At 40.5% G+C, this 17,369-nt stretch overlaps 1 protein-coding gene across 1 annotated transcript in view; it reads left to right on the forward strand.

The window, feature by feature from the left end:
- The window catches only part of LOC123980925 (putative uncharacterized protein MYH16), a 116,323-nt gene that overhangs the window by 40,816 nt on the left and 58,138 nt on the right, over positions 1 to 17,369 (forward strand). Inside the window, exons 7-9 of the mRNA XM_046065569.1 lie at positions 6,641 to 6,760; positions 11,862 to 12,029; positions 13,840 to 14,019. Of these exons, the coding sequence (XP_045921525.1) occupies positions 6,641 to 6,760; positions 11,862 to 12,029; positions 13,840 to 14,019 (468 nt within the window). The remainder of the gene's footprint in view (positions 1 to 6,640; positions 6,761 to 11,861; positions 12,030 to 13,839; positions 14,020 to 17,369) is intronic.

Below are 17,369 nucleotides of genomic sequence, written 5' to 3' on the forward strand. Positions count from 1 at the left end.
GTGTGTGTTTGTGTGTGTGTGTGTGAGAGAGAGAGAGAGAGAGAGAGAGAGAGAGAAAATGAATGTTTCTGTTCATATGTATTTTGTGTTTTCATGCTCGCCGGTGTAGCAGCTTGCCACACCTGTGCACACACATGCACATGCACAGCTCTGTGTATCTCCATGCCTGCTGTATATCCAGCATCTTCAGCATGTAATTACCATGCCATGGAAGAATCAACTAAACCAAGACGTGGAACAACTCTCACATCACACTCAGGTCGAGCCGGTGGTCCCAGTGCAAGAAACAGAGGGGGCTCCACTTTGCCGTGACAAACCTTACTTCTGATCAAATGCTACAGAGCCATAATCATGTTTGTGCCACTGAATTCTTTAACCTTTCCATGACCCCGCTGAATGCCAGCGGCCCAATCATAGAACCTAATTGAATCTGCTCGGCGGCGCCCCCCGACTGATGAAAAAATAAAATTGGAGGTGAAAAATGAATACAGCAGCAGAGAGAGAGAGAGAGAATGAGGGAGGTGATGCTAGTGGTGGTGGTAGGGTCGCATTGCAGTTTTATAAATACACAGATGTGCTCACAAACACACACCCAGACCACGTACACACAGTCACACCTTTTTCAATCCCGCAGGAGAAAGGGGAGTGGGAAATGACAGAGAGAGAGCGAGAAAGAGAAGGATGTAGAGAGAGATAGAGAGAGAGGTTGGGCCCAGGTTTCTCATTACCCCCTCGGCCCATTCGGAGGATATTCCTATAAGATAATCTGATTTATTTGCAATTTTCCTTTAAGCGGCTTAGTGTTTACCTCCAAGATTAATATTTTTCTCTGTTATTAATATCAGACTGTAATTAGGAGTGATGTGTCTCGCTCTGCACAGTTCCGTGGCCGCCAGGCAGCTAGCTGGATGAAACTCTCGTTGCGACTCTGTGATCCTGTTTCACAAGACAAAAAAAAAGAATTAGAAAAGGGAAGGAAGTTTTGAAGGAGGGAAGAGGCTGCAGGGTGGGGATGTAGAATTACAATTGCGGCATACCTGTCTTTGTGTTTACGGTTGTGTGTATGTGGTTGAGGGTGCAGGACCGTGCGAATATGTGAGTGTGTATTACTTTAGTTTATGTGCGCGTGTGTGACAGTGTGATGGTCCCCTCTGATTGATAAGGTGTCTGTGCTGGCTGCAGATTGCTCTTGCTGATTGCTTTTGAGAGCTCCAGCTGATTTATAATCAGAGCGGGATGAAGGATTGAGCTGTGGATTGCTTATCTGTTTAGCCCCCTCACAACATAAACTGACAAATTATCATGTTGAACCACACACACACATAGGCACACACACACACACACGCACACACACATGTGAAAGGAAAAAAAAAGTAATAACATGGACCTTCTTATTAAACACATACAGACACACTGTCACATCAACGTAATTTTGCAGACACTCCGGCCACACAGAAGACAAACAGGTTTATTCATCAGCCCGTCACATTTTCATGATTGCCCAAAAGAGTGCAATCAATCTCATTTGTTTACAGATACACTGTATGTAAGTCAAGTTAAGTTGCAATTAACTTATTTTATGCACTTAGACTTTTAATTTGCTCCATGCTGAAGAATTGGAAGTTTCTGTACCATATGGTTGTTCTCCTTTTTTTTTTCTCCTTGCTGGTTATTTTACCTGATATATAACTGCTTTTACCTGCTGTACGCACGATCACATCCGTAATATCTGCACTGCGGGAAGAGTGGCTAAAACGCCTAACTAACAAATACACATATTTTTTGTACCAAGTGAAAAGATTATGCTTGTGTTTAAAACAATATATTTATATAGTATAACTAAAGTAGGTGTTTGTTGTTTTCAATAAAGAGGCTGGCATATTATGTGAGACTAATTTCACTTGGCAAGCCAGAGTACAAGCCAGCAGGTTTAAATGCTGACAGGTTTAGTATGCCCTATGGCACTGTGACAGTTCTGTGAGTGTTTGTGTGTGTGTGTGTGTGTGTGTGTATCTCTGCGTCTACTGTCTTTCTCTCCTGTCCCTTTCTTACCTGTCTGTCTGATTATCTGTTACTTTCTCTCTTTTCACCAGTTGTTTGTAAATGCACAGTGACAGAATCATGAAAGAAACACAAACACACAAAGTATAGGAGCACTTGGCATACACACACACACGCGCACGTGCGCGCGCACAAAGACATACACACACTGACGAATGGCAGCAATTAGATGGGGAAACCAAGCATGTGAGGACAGAGGAGCGCTGAGGGGCTGCAGCCGCTGTACGGAACGTGTGTGTGCGCGTGTTGTACATGTTGGTGTGTATTTGGAAGGCTTTTATCCTTCTAATGCACCATCCATCTGTCTAAATATCAACACTGTCTCATGTGTCACCAGACAGTAGCGGTGGTGGGGTGCAGTTAGTTGTGGGGCGTTTGCAATCAACGACCAAATAAGAAAAGGACTGGATTACAACATTATCACTTTGCAACAATGAATTGCTCATGGGACTAAAGCTGGAACAGAAATGCTTTTGTACTTGGCAGCAGCCACACTTCTGTACAAAAACATTGGGAAACGGTACGGTTCTCCTGTTCCATGTCAACCTACTGAGTTGTTTAACCCACTGACACAGAGACCTTGAGTTTTCTCAGCTCTTCTACTCACTTCCCTTTGGAAAGATGACCTTCTTACTCCAGTCAGAGCAGCAGTCACTTCTTATCTTCCCTTTTAATGTGAGACTTCATCTTTTCAAGAAATTCCTCACAGCACCCTCTCTCTAAATCAATGACATCTCTATCTACTTCAACTGCTATCTAATAAACAAATCTTTATCCTTACCTAGTTCTGTATCTTTCCTAGATTTAGATGGCTTTTTACTTAGATGCAGCCACAGACATATTGTATAGGTAATATGGTCTTCTCTCTTAATCATTTTCAGGTCATGCCTTTCTTTTATCTCCTCTTTTCATATTTTTTCCAACCCTGCGTTAGTGCTAGATGAGATGGAGCTGCCGAATTGCACAAGTCACTGTTCATAACATCCAGTAGTCAAGTAATAAAACAAAGTCAAGTCAAGCCAGATATATTTATATACAAAGATTAAGACACATTGTAAAAACACTTTAACCAAGGTACATTAGCCGCTGTGTGCGTAACAAACATCTTATAACAAACTTATATTGACAGCACCTGCTACTTGTTTCCCAGGCTTTACAGACGTGAAGAAGACTACATAGAATCCAACTTTCCTAAAACATATGTGTCTGTCAGTTTTTTATTTTATTCCAAGTATTTGCAGAGGGTGTGATGTGTGTGAGAGCACATTTGTGTGAGTTTGTGTTGTTATCACTTTTGCCTCCATGCCAACTTTTTGCTCTTCTGATTTATTGTCTTCTCTGTGGGATTGTGCGGATTTTACAAGCAGGTGTACGTGTGCGTGTGTGTAGATTAGTATTTATGACTAGTGGAGATGTGTGTTAGACGCAGCTACTGATGAATTGCTTCACTTCTGATTGCTTACATCACAAATCATCCCCATATTATAACCCTTCTCATGCAAATAAGTGGCTGTGTGTGCGTGTGTGTGCGTGTGTGTGTGTGTGTTTGAGAAAGAGAGAGAGCATGAATACACGTATCTGCAAAATAATTCAAGCTATTATTTACATATAAACCAAATGCACACTGTGAGTTCATATATGTAGCTCATGTATAATATCTGTGTGTACTATGAATGAGTGTGTGTGTTTGGGGTAACCCCGTATCGCTGGTGAACTCATTTCTCTCAGAAATCAAAGTTAAATGGGTCATCTATCATGAGAATATGTGACTGGGACACTTGTCTCTGCCACGTGTGTGTGTGTGTGTGTGTGTGTGTGCAAATATGCACACAAATGCAAGGTGTGTGGTGCAAGGGCAGCGTATGTGTGCTTCTGCAGCTGTGTGCACCCTCTTGCCGGTATGCATATGTCTGTGTGTGTGTGCATGCTTGTATGTGGCGGCTACTTGTCTTTGCCTGTGCGATGATTAATGGTTTACATTGGGCTGTTCAGCCATGCATGTTTCTTGGTTTATCGTTTTATGCTGTCTCCAATTAAAGCTCCATAACTTGAGTGATGGCTTCACGGCAGTGTCCATCAATAGAGGCCATCAGCGGCCTTATGCATTCAGGATATGGAAGCCACGCACTAAGTAATATCCTCTTGTGTCAGAGCCAGTGGGCACTCGGTGCCTATGAATATATGCAGATGTCTGTGTGTGTGTGCATGCGTGCACGCAAAGTGAAAATGATCTAAATTTAACTGAACTAACCAATAACCCATTCAAGTAAATCTCGTTTTACTTCTTAAAATCTTATCTTAAAACAAATTAAAATTGTCAGAGGGGTAAAATAATACCACTTTTTTCAAATCTAATCAATATTAATCATAGAGTAAGCAATCAGTAGCGTAATTCTTTGCAGTCTGTGCATGCATGCAGAATTTAGCATCTTTGTAGCACTGTGTGTGTATGTTTTGGCCTGTCTGTGCCACAAAAGTGGTAAGTGATACATACATCTGGACACGTGAGCTCGTTCACGAGTGCACACTCAGCCATGCACGTGCCCCGCAATATCATTTCACGCAATATTATTTCTCATATAGCTGTAATAACATTAAGCCAATATGTTGATTATACTGTTGGCAAACAGCAGCCTGCTGATTGGGTTAGCATATTACCTTATATCACATCTCTCCATTCATCCCTGTGTTTCTTTTTTATTGCCCTCATTTTTCCAAATCACTTCCCACTTCTCCAGTTTCCTGGGCGAGGTTCCAGGCTATGCAAGCAGGTGATGTGGAGTAATATGATGATAGGAAGCCACAACAATGCAAGAGAGGAAAAGCTAAAACCCGAGAGCAGCTGTTGTAGGACAGAGCCTAGTGATAGGATAGCAAAGTGTTAACTTGTGTGCAAATACAAGGGTTAATAAATATTTAATCACACTGACAAAAACACAAATGAGCGGGCACAGTTTGCGCATGTGATGGTTTTTGGTCAGCGTGTGGTTTGAATAAAGGATAAAGTAAAGGGTGTGCAGATTGGCAATGAAAAAAATAGGGTGTGATTTAGTGAAGACCCAGAAGTAGGGGGGTAGGGAGGCAGCAGGCAGAGAGATATTTCAGAATGGGCTGCTCAAATTGTTAGAGAGAATGAAATTTCATTTGCAGCTGGGACATTGAGTGATGACACCCGTGGTGTGTGTCGGTCTGTGTGTGTCTGTGTTCACATGTGTGCACACATTAATGGCTGAGAGAGTATTTGCCCATAGAGTACACACACAATGTTATATATATATTTATATATATACATTGTACAAACTGTCTGTTTTGTCGCTGTGTGTCAGTTACCTCTTTATCATCAGCCTCTAAGTGGTAGAGCTCAGTGGGAAAAATAATTAGAAAATACCCTACAGCAGTATAGATTCACCTCTCTTCTCCTTCTCCCTGGCCAACATGTACAAACATACACTCAAACTCAGACTTCATTATTAACCAGCAGAAAACAAACACCACAGGCAAAATTTATGGTATGGTGAAACAGAGATGTTTGTTACTTTTTGGCTCTTAACATGGCAACATGGGCATGTCTAACTGTCAAGATAGGAAATTTCATTGCAAATTACATATGGTGTTGTTCGATATTTGTACCACATATGCAGCTAATGATTTAGCCATGCGTAGTGTACAGTGGGACACAAAGGCAGTCAATGGAAAAAAGATAACAATAACTCACATCAGCCATTCCTAATATATAGGCTGCTACACTATGTCATGGCTATATGACACTTTGAGAAAAATGAACTGTGGTTATCTGGAAATTAAAAAAGGGGGCTTATTTAATATTCAGCAGTGGCTAAAGGGGCTGGGGGAAGGGACAGGCGGACCTATGGATGGGGGAGGGGGAAAAGGCAATGAGGACGGAGGAAATTAATCAGTGGTATCATCTCCATGGGAGTTTAGCTAACCACCGACCTCAGCTCTTTATCAGCCTATGAGGGAGCTTCCACTGTAGTTGCTGCCATAACAAACCACACCCACCAAATCACCATGCACATACACGTCCACACACACACACACACACACACAGACACACACGCTCACACACACACACACACACTCACACACACTCACACAGAGATCACACATCAAACTTACAAGCCTTTCACCTTTCGACAAGCACTGTCATCAAAAGTCCCACTCTACTATCTTTATATTTGTTTGTGTATAAGCGTGCATGTGTAGATTTATGCATACTTTATGCCTGTATGTACAGTTGGTATAAGCTGAGTGCATACTCTCCATCCTAACATGTATGAGCAATATTTGTACTGTCTGTTGTGTGTGTGCAGAGTAAGAAAATCAAATCATGGTAACAGTCTCAGCGTGATGTGTTTCTTGCCACTTTATTGAGAATTTGTCTTCCTGAGGATAATTCCACACAGTGTTCCTCATAACAGATTCTTTGTCAATTTTAACAATAGAGAATCTTTGCGGGAAGACAATACAGAAGCACAAAAGTGAGCCGGCCGAAACTGACACAGCTTTGTCTGCAGTCTGTAACAGTGAATGAACATGAGCCACTGACTATGTGTTCCAGGCCAAGGCCAAAATGGTGTCTTTGAGGGGCGAGCTCAGCGCCTTATTTGATAGAAGGATGGAGGAGACAGAGGCGAGGATGAACCAACTAACTGAAGAGCTGAATGCAGCGAGACAAAAGGTAAGATTGCAAGTGTCCTTAAGCAAATGCTTCAAATACTTTTGTTTTGTATAAAATTTAGATGTGATTTTATGTTGCCATGTTACAAATTCTAAAAAATGAATGTGTCCTTGTTAGAATGGCAAAATAATTATTGCTGCCTGCTTACCCAATAATAATATGTTTATGAATGTTGACTGCCAAGTACTGGGACCAGTAGACAAAGACAAAGACAAAGACAAACTTAGTACTCTTTTTTTTTTTTTTCAAATACACACATGAATGTATAATACTGAAAATCTTTGGAACAAATTAAAAATTGTATTGCATTGTGAAGCATTTGGCTAAAATTGGTTTACCCCTGGGATTCTGTTAGCTAATTTAACTATCCTATCATAGTGCTTCAGTCACTTTTTCCACCCACTTAGTTTTTACCCTTTCAATTTTACAGATTACTTATGCTGCTAGAGCTTATTGAGTTGCACTTTTGATTCAAAGGTGCACCATCCCATTGAGGCAGAAAAACTGACACAAATACATGCACAAAGACGCAGGTATACGCCACTTGATCTGCATACCATTATGCCAAGGTTTCGCTGAGAAAGACATCAGAGTCAAATGAAGCGAACATGTACACAACACCTGTAGGAATATAGTGTGTATGTGTGTGTGTGTGTGTGTGTGTGTGTGTGTGTGTGTGTGTGTGTGTGTGTGTGTGGCCATGAGAGAGGCAGCTGTGAAATCTGCACCTGGTTAATTGAATTAGCCTTGTTAATGTATTCACACTGGCTGCCAAAAAAAGCGTGGCTTTAACGAGCTTGTTAGACCAATTAGTTAATTAATTGTCTGTATAGCAGCAGCTTCCCAAAGAGCTGCTTCTTCATTATCTGATGGCTGCCGCCTGTTGGATCATTGAATAAGAGCTGATAATGCATTGCTGTCACACTGCACTCGTGTGTGTGTGTGTGTGTGTGTGTGTGTGTGCGCGCGCGCGTGCGTGCGTGTGTATGTGTGCATGTGCGTGTGTGCTTTTGTGGCACCTCAAATTCCACCATATATGTGTGTATATATTCTGTATGTCCATTTCTGTTGGGTGCAAACGTGCAGAAACAAAGGTACGTATATGAATGCTTGTGTATATGCATTTGGATGCCTATGTGTGGTATACTGAGAATATGGCGGCCAATATCAGTGTGCATATTGCAGTGAAAGGTTATGTGGGGGCCGTCACTCCCATAGGTAAAGACAGAGCAGTCCTCCTAGCCACTTTCTAATCTCTCTTTTATTAGAAGTTAATATCTCGCCTGCTCTTTCTCACTCCACACTCCCACCTGCTTAGAAATGGCCCCGCTCCATCTTTTTAATTCAATTATATTAGCCACCCTCTCTCCCTCTATGTGCCCATAACTCTGCAACTCACATCTCTCTCTCACACTCAATCTCCCTCTTTTTTTCTCTCTGTCTCTTCCCATCTCACCCCTCCTTCCTTTGTCCTCAAATGTTCCATTTCTATTCGTAATCCTAGATGGAGGATAGAGTTTGGCCAATCAAGGATTTGCGCAAGCTGCTCTCCTCTCCTCCGCCTTGGTGGCAAAAACACATGATGTCTAGGACGAGAGAATAAAGGAAAGGAGACAGGAGGAGGCAGGGGGGCAGGAGTTAAGGGGAGGACCCCAGGGGTGAAACTTTAATTGCTAAAGTAATGAGACTTGATCAGATTGAGGTTTCTCTCTCAATAGGGACTCTACTAATATGAAAGTCCAAGGCTTAGGCTCTAATTTGAAATAAAATCACAAATGTGATATTCTTTCTTCGAAGCTCCTATACTCCCCCACTGGAGAATTAAGACTTTACACATACCACCTGGGAACCTTTAATCATCTCTGATGGTGGCAGATTTGGAGATGAGGAATATCACCTTAATGTATTAATTATGTAACAATATTATGAAGTTATGAAAGTCATTGATGGAAAGACCTTGAGCTATGGGAAGGATTTTGACAGTTATAGTTCCCTCAGTATGGTCACTGTTACCATACCATCAGTGGGATTGTGGAAAATTCTAAATACTATTTGATGATTTGAGTTGAGAATACCAGTTTCATAAGAAATTACAACCAACAATATAAGCAAATATGAGATGAGATGAGATTTAAGTTACCCTATCTGCAGACCAGTAAGTAACAGAACTGCATTTTTCCAAGATTTATGTGACTTTTATATGAACATGGCAGATTACCATTGCAAAATCTTACAGATTACAGATTATCACTTTTTGATGTGACACTGGTGATCAAAGTCAAGACATTTAACTTTCACCCCGAAAAAATACTGTATATCATAGCTACCTTTCCCAATCAGAAAAATCAAAGCCCCTTAAATTACCAGATATATAGTACATTGCCCTGTTTGTGGTCTTGCAGGAACTTGGCCATGGCAGGATCCAGGCTGCCACTGTAGCAACACTCACACACTGAAGCATCAGCCATCAAATCATTAGCTTTTTTATGCACTTCCTGGGATTAGTTAGTCAAATATTAAATCTTTAATTAAGATGACACTGACTAATCAGTATTTAAAATATTTATCACATTGTTCTCTGTATTTACTCTTGTATGTGGTTGTCTTCTCATGTAGTTGAAATCTATCACTCGCTTCCTAAACCTTGTTAATTTATCAATCCTGATTTAACATCTTAGTTTAGATACATATACTGTAGATCAACGTTTTACAGCTGAGATGTCAAAATCTTGATGCTCAATATCTGAGGCTGTACTCCAGTCATATGCAAAATATGTAATTCAGCATTGTTACAGTGTTAGACCTGCCTAATAGTTGCCCTGAGTATTTGAAATACTCTCCTTGGGCCCCTGCGCTCTACAAAATGCCTTTCACATAACATATGCTGAATACCCTCTCATAAAATACCAACGCAAAGTTAAGAATGTTCTGTTAAAATGTGAATCAGGGCCACAAAATATACTGCAGCAATGAAGGATTCAATTTTTTTGTTTACCTGACACATCCAGTGAAGAGACAGACATGATTAGAATTTCCTGAATGTTTAGGACAACAAGTTACTGACTGATTAAAAATGTCTGATTGGGGTTTACTTTTAAGCCTGTGTGAATGTGTATGCATCTCACCCGTCCTGCATAGCTTTCAGTTGAGCAACATACTGTAAATGTAAAAAGAACTGAAGAGTACCGCACACAAGGTACAGTCCTGTTCTATTAACACATAAACCTAAGAAAATAATTCTCCTGTTAAATGTCATAGACCAAATCACATGAAAGTTGAACTGATGGTAGACATGGTTGTTGTGAATGTTAATATCTGAACAGGTAAATGATGGGTGGGTTTTTAATAACTGAAGTTAGTTTTTTAACAAAAGCACTAAAGGTCATCTTGCTGGAGAAGGTTTGGTCCTCACAAAGTTGCCCTTCTTTCATTTGAGTATTTGCACTGGCAGAGATGGCAGTACCATAGACTCTGCTAATACCTTAATTAAGCTTATTTTTGAAATACATCTTCAAGTAAATGTATATCTTCACACATGTGTTCAAAACCTCATAATATATTGTTGATAGTGGCAAACAGCTTTGGCAAATATTTTCCTTGAATATTTGCATAAGCTGTATATTATGTTGTTTGCAAAATTATGTGAAATATCCTTTGTGTTTAATAGCACGAACTGTCGTCAAGTATAGTAGCTGAATGTTGGGAGATATCAGGCTCTAACTTGGTTCGACATTGATGGTAATAATATTTAAAATGCATAGAAAATGTGCTCTTTTGCTTCATAATCGTTCTTCATCTGAAATCCCTCTTGCACTTTAGATGGGTTTACATAAAGAAGACGAACTTTTGCCCATTTATGTATTGTTGAACTTGGCTGAAGCACTGAAATTCACACATTATTGTCTCAGTTTTGTAAAACTTATTTTATTTCCCAATAGTCACACTAACATTGGTGCAATATCCAGATAAAAGAGTAATTTTAATTCAGAGTCGCTATACGGGCTGCCCCATTGCTTATAATTGTTACCATCCATTAGCCATGCTGTAGATGAGTTAACTGCATAAAAGACCACCTTTAGCTCGCTGTTACAATACGCTGGATGATATATATACTGGATTGTCTGGGGGGCTCACTGAAGGAGGCAGAGGTGGGTTGTGTCAGTGCCAAGACAAGTCCAGAGTCTGCTGTTAAGGGAGGCGAGAGAGCTTGAGAGAGATCAGAAGTTAAGAAGGGAGCTGAACTGTAGATCCCTACTGTGTGTGTGTGTGTGTGTGTTTGGTTATATCCAAATGTGGTCTTTGTGTCTCATAAATCTTAACCATCCAGTTTGATATGTGAGGGTGTGTATTTGTGCGCACACATGCATACAGAAGTGTGCATGCGTGTGTCTATGTAAATGTGTTGTGTGTTTGTTTGTGTGTTGACTGTCTGTGGAGCCTCCTTACTAATCTAACACAGGGCTCATTTAACACAGTGCTAATGAATAGGGGCTTTGATTTGGCGAGGGGTTCTGAACCACCGACCCACACACACTCACGTTCATGCATTGGGGTGAGGAGTTCAACCACTGTCTGCTTCCTTAGAAATAATCAGACTCTTTCCCCCAATAATTACCAGAGCATATAAACAGCAACATTTATTTTGTTTTAGTTTTTATTAGACATAAATAATGTTTTATTCTGCTTCACTGAAAAAGGATGGAGGTTGACGATAAAAGTATTGACGTGTCAGTTTTACATGTTATTATACATTTCAAAAAACAATGGTTTGGCTAGAGTTTGGACGTTTGTCAAACAAAATATCAAACACTAATGGACCTCGCACAAAACATGATAAAGCTGTCACTTTCAATTATCTTTAACAACATTTTTGGACAGACTTTCCCCAGTGATCCGTTAAAACTGGTACTCCAGAGATCTGGTACCCACAAGAGACTATTTGGCACATGAGATTTTCTTACTTATCCAATGACTTTAAATGCGTACAAGAAAACATTTGAAAAAGAAAACGAATAGTCGTATAATAGTAATAGTATAGTCGTATATGTGTATGTACAGACCATTGTGTTGTGTTGTGTTGTGTTGTGTGTGTGTGTGTTAGATAAAAGCAAGCGAGGAGCATGTGAGGCATCTGGACCAGGATGCGGTTATTCTGCGAGCCACACAGGACTCTCTGAAGGGAACCTTGGCTATAAAGGAGAAACACACACAACAGCTGGTCCAAGACAACACACAGCTCAAAGAACGCCTGGCTTTACTGCAGAGCAAAGTAGGTAACACACTATTTCTCACGCGCGCGCGCACACACACATAACACAGCACACAGGAGGGGAGCTCTTCTTAAATAAGGAACAGAATTGGGCAACCTTCTCTAAATCAAATCCAGTCAGGTACATCGGGGAATACTCCTCATTTTTTACTTCCTTCACAGTTAATCATCCGTCCTTCTTCCCCTCCTCCTGTGCCTTCCCTCTCTCGTCCTCTCTCCATATTTAATAACTCATCGCCACCATCTTAGCTCCGCAGAGGGTTAGCTCGTCGTACAATAAAGAACCATGTTCGTATGAATACCACGTAGCCAAGAGAGGGACCAAGAGTGGGGGAGGGGTTAATTATTTGTTTACATGTTTCTTCATTTCGTCATTCATTCATTATTTTTCCTCAGATTATTCTTTCTTGCTTTCTTTATCTCTCCCTTTTTTGTCTTTCTTTTTCTCTCTTTCATCGCCCCTGTTCCAGTCTCGCCCTTGCCCCAATGAGAACCAATTGTAATGTATGGGAACATTAAAGAGTCATGCGTGTGACGAATGGAATGGCCTTTAGGTTTCTCTCGTTGTCCTTTTCCTCTCCTTCTTCTCATTCTTTCTCCCACTGTATTTTTCTCTCTCCTTCTTTTCCTCCCCCTCTCGCTCCTCTAGGTATATCAGAGTGGCGCGTGGCAGTGATGTGTTTTAGGCTTAAATTAACCCATTTACTGTGTCCTTGACCAAACCAAGTCATTCATCTGCTGCTAGTGTTTTAGTGGTGCAGGTGCCTGCCAGCCAACTAAACAAAGTACATTGATCATAAAAGCATTATAAGTTACTTGACTTAGGGAACACTTGAAATTCTCTTTATTCCCACTAACACTAACTTCATTTCCATGTTAGTTTATGGATACCATTTGTATTCTGGAGGAGGCAGCAGTTTAAATGTGATCATTTCAACAATGTTGTCTTCAAATGCTTGGCCTCACTATGTATACTTTCAATGTCACAGGTGTGGCAAAATTAATTTGATAACACAAGGAGTTACACAATATAGTTAATACCATTATAGTTACGCAGTGAGTGCACAATTAACTTGAAGCTAAAGGACACAACTAAACACTAGCTCACATACAGTATAGAGCAGACAAGATGCACTGAATGATTATTGATGTAATACTACTATTTATACTTTTACAGCCTAAGTATTAATAGTGACTCAGATATTTTGAATACCTCCACCAGTTCCCATCTGGAAGTGGTGTCTGTCAGCTGTTCCAGTGGTATGTGTACATGAGACCATTATTTTTGTGTACATAGAACAGTGTAGGAGCCCAGCTAAAAATCTAGAAATGTGGTGTTTTCAAAGAACCCATGTTGAGAAAAGAATTGTTTGTCTGATGGGGAGCAGATAGAAAAAGGGCCGCAGCTCTCTGCGAGCCTTGTCCCAAGGTTTAAGAAGCACTAGTCTACAGTTAGTGTCCTACGACTTTATGATGTTCAGTCAAGCAGTTTTATTGGTCCTGAGTCAAAGCAGTAACTGAAGGTTCCCCAGCCTGGCACAAAGCCTTTATGATGTTCCTTTTCACTGCTATGGAGACAGAGCGGAGGCAAACGTACTTAAATTGTCATCTCCGTCTTCTACCACTTGTATCTTGTTGTAACGCGTCACCCATTCTTCTCCATGTGTGCCTCTCCTCCTCAGCTGTCTCTACAGCTGCCTGCCTGCCTTTCACTGTCCCTCTCTCAGCCTTTGGAGAAGGTTCAAACCAGACATACTGTACTTATTCTTCTCCTCTCTACTCTTCTCTCTATCTCTGCTCATCACCCCAGTTACAAACAAGTGAGTGCATGTTGAGTGACACCAGTGAAACCCTGGATCAGACCAGAACCAGCCTGAGCACAGAAAGACAGCAGAGGCAGCAGATCCAGGACCAGTTGCACCATGCCAACAAAGAGATGGAGCGACTGCAGTTGGAGCTGACACATGCGCGGTGCACCACTGAAAAGAAGGTAATTGATTTCTTCCTTCATTTAAATATTAAATTATAAGTTCCTGCAAAACCTTGCTTGTCCATCTTTGCCATTGTATTTTAACACTTGAACTGACACAAGCATTTGACTCCCCTCTTGGTGGCCATGTATTGTTGACACTGATGCATTGTCAGCGGGTTCGCCCGCTCACAAGGTCAAGAAACATTTTCTACACAAAGTGGACAGTGTCAGGAAAAATGGTTAAACAGGAAATTCGCAATTTCAACAGGATGAGGATGAAATATAATAGTCACATTAATGTAATGCATTGTCTTTCTCCACAATGGGGCTGATAAGAAGGGTCGCTCAGGTGAGGGATTCATTTAAATATTCAATTTTCAAATGTAATATTCACTGTGACAGGCATTGTCTATTCCTACAATGGTGCTGATAATAAGGTTTTAGATAATGGGTAATGGGATGTTCTGATATTTAGAACCTTATTTAAAACACATACTTTTGACGAAGACGGACTTTACAAAAATTTGGATTAGTCTTCCAAAATGGTATTTGTGTTCCAGCCAGGACTACAGAAAAACTCAACCCTATATGCTGTATTGCTTAAGACCCTTTCCTCTGTCCTCTGTTCTTTCTGTGATATACCAAAAGCATATGTTAGTGTTTAGTGGTTTGCATATAACCTTCAGTTAACCAGGTTGGAAAGATTCTTTTCACTAAGCCACTGGTGAATTTCAATGGCTTGCATTTGTCAAAAAAGGAAGCAGCACACGATGTTCAGTCCTTTTTACTGGCAAGCCTCTACACTGATAATACACGTTTCTAAATATTTTTGAGGTTAGGGTTAAAGTCAGTATTCTGTTGGCTGTCACCGAGGTTATTGTTACAACAGTCTCCCAGTGTACATTTAAAGTCCACCAGCTCTATGGCTCATGTTATATGACAACATATTTTAATTAAACTTTTAGAGCATATTTTTGACCTCTTGTAATTCACTCTGGTGTGGCGTGGTGGAGTGAACATTCATTCAGTTGTCCTTATGCAGGAAGGACGCAAACTGTGGGATTTAACAAGTCTTTTAGGATGAGCTAATATCAAATGCTATACAACTGTGAGACATCGGTCAAATGAGTAAATCTGTGTGTGAGGTTTTGTTTTTCATGTTTGGATTGGTTAAGTCAATGGACGGACCATTACACTCTGTCTAGGGATCTGGTTTCTGCTCCACATCTGGCCCTGCTTTATGCACCAAAACTGTTCTTTCTCTGATCTATTACAAGCTCTCTTTCCCTCGCACACACACACCCACACATGGATACACACTTCTGCACACGTTATGCTTTCACTCATGCACACTTCATTCCTTCACTGTATGGACAGTGTTGGTGTGTGTAAAAGAGAAGGAGTCTGCCTGCTCCCACTTGAATATAAGTGAAACTGAGAGAACTTTGTGTTAAGTATTTTCCTCTGCAGCTCTAAATGTCCTAACATTAGCACAGCTGAACAAATACTGTCAACACTCTCTCCTTCATCTGAAATGTGCTCTGCTGATTCACTCTCCCTCTTACTCTCTCCCTCTCTCACTTAAGACGTCTTTGCACAGAAGAATAGGAAAGCCGTTTTCCTTTTCTGTAGCAAATGAGTTGTCCACTCACTGAAACTGCTGGGGAGTAGAGGAGTGGAGAGGAAACACTGGTCTGACTTGAGTCCTGGGGATTATAGAGGCCAGCCACTTGATCACTCAACAGCTGTATCTTTGCACATGGGTTGACATTTCTTTATTCATAAGATTAATTCTGTAAGGGTCTACTTGACAACATTTGTCTAATCAGTGGTAAATATTTTTTTCCCATATAGGCTCAGATAGGATGGACACCTGCAATTTATATGAACACCGGTACATTCAAACATAGATATTTTATGATGCAGTGTGTACTTTACTGATGGAAGTATTATGAAAGAATTTTATCAAATTCTTTAGTTTCTTATTATATTTTACAAATCAATGAAAACATGGCTCTGCAGTTTTTTTTGGGTTATGATTTGATAGCTTACCTGATAGGACCGTCTAAAATATTACTAGACCAGACTCTGATTTTGAAATTCAGAACATCTACAGTCCAGTTATAATCAGAAATTCATTAAATAAAAGCAGATGTTTTGCAAAGAAAAAATTACATTTAAGCATAAAATCCTCCTTAATGTCTTTTTAATCCCTTATCCTTTATTTGTCTGTATCCCTTTTTAACTGTTCTCCATCTCTATTAGTAGTTCCCTCCATCTCACCAACTCACACACATCACTATGCAAATGGCCAGATGCTGCTGTAGTTTTAACATGTGGTTAAAGTGTTATACTGTTCCAGAATCCCCCATTGAGGAACTTGAAAGAAGTGAAAACATTAACATGACAAGGGGCTTTGTCTCCAAAATACTTCATCTTCTCAGAACTGAAAGTCACCCGCACTGTTCCCTGGCGGCTCCTCTTTTGAATGTTCAGGTCATAAAGGTACACAGGAGGGAGAAAAGGAAGGAATGAGTGAGACAGATTGATGGATTCAGTGAGAGAAATATTGAAAAGGGAAGAGGAAATGCAGGATGTGGGGAGATTTAGGACAGTTACAGCCCCACAATCTTGTCATTGCATCTTAAATTTGTTTGGGGAGGTTGAACAGCTTTTTCACACCAAAACAGCATTAACATGTGAAGATTAAGGTCGTCGATTCGTGATTGGTCTCTCTAAAACCATTGCAATCCTTTTTTAAATATTTGATTCTGAATACACTTGTGGAAGCTGGTCATTGACTTACATCCTCATGGAGACCATTCGAAGCAAATAAAATTGTGCACAAGAGAATAAAAAAATACTGGATGTTTTGTAGCAGGAGAGCTCATTGTGTTACTGATTTCCAATATATGTGCTTATCAGTTGCAGCGTGAAATCTAAATCTGTGAATTTATTGAATTTGTTTGTGTAATGTCCAATGGCTTTACAGTCCGGCGTAGTTTACCTCCAGCTTCCTCAATGGGACTTCAGTTTAAAAATAATGCACTCATAGTTCTTCTATAAATCGCATTGGATAAAAGAATTTCAATAGCGTATTATTTGAAATGGACAAGGTGGGCTTGGGGGAGTGAGAAAGCAAGCAAGATTGAAAGGAGACAGAAGGAGCGGTACAATGGAAGGTGAGCAGTATTGTGGAAGGTTGTTCACACCTTCAAGGTTGGACTTGGACAAACATTGGTCCTGCTCACGATGCTTTACAACCATCAGAACAGCTTACAGAGTTTTCTCTCTCCCTGCTTTTTGTCTTGATCTCACTTATTGCTCTTTTCTTTTCTTGCCTTGCCACTTCTCCCTTTCATCCCCCC

Source organism: Micropterus dolomieu, linkage group LG01 (genome assembly GCF_021292245.1).
Source record: "Micropterus dolomieu isolate WLL.071019.BEF.003 ecotype Adirondacks linkage group LG01, ASM2129224v1, whole genome shotgun sequence".
NCBI lineage: Eukaryota > Metazoa > Chordata > Actinopteri > Centrarchiformes > Centrarchidae > Micropterus > Micropterus dolomieu.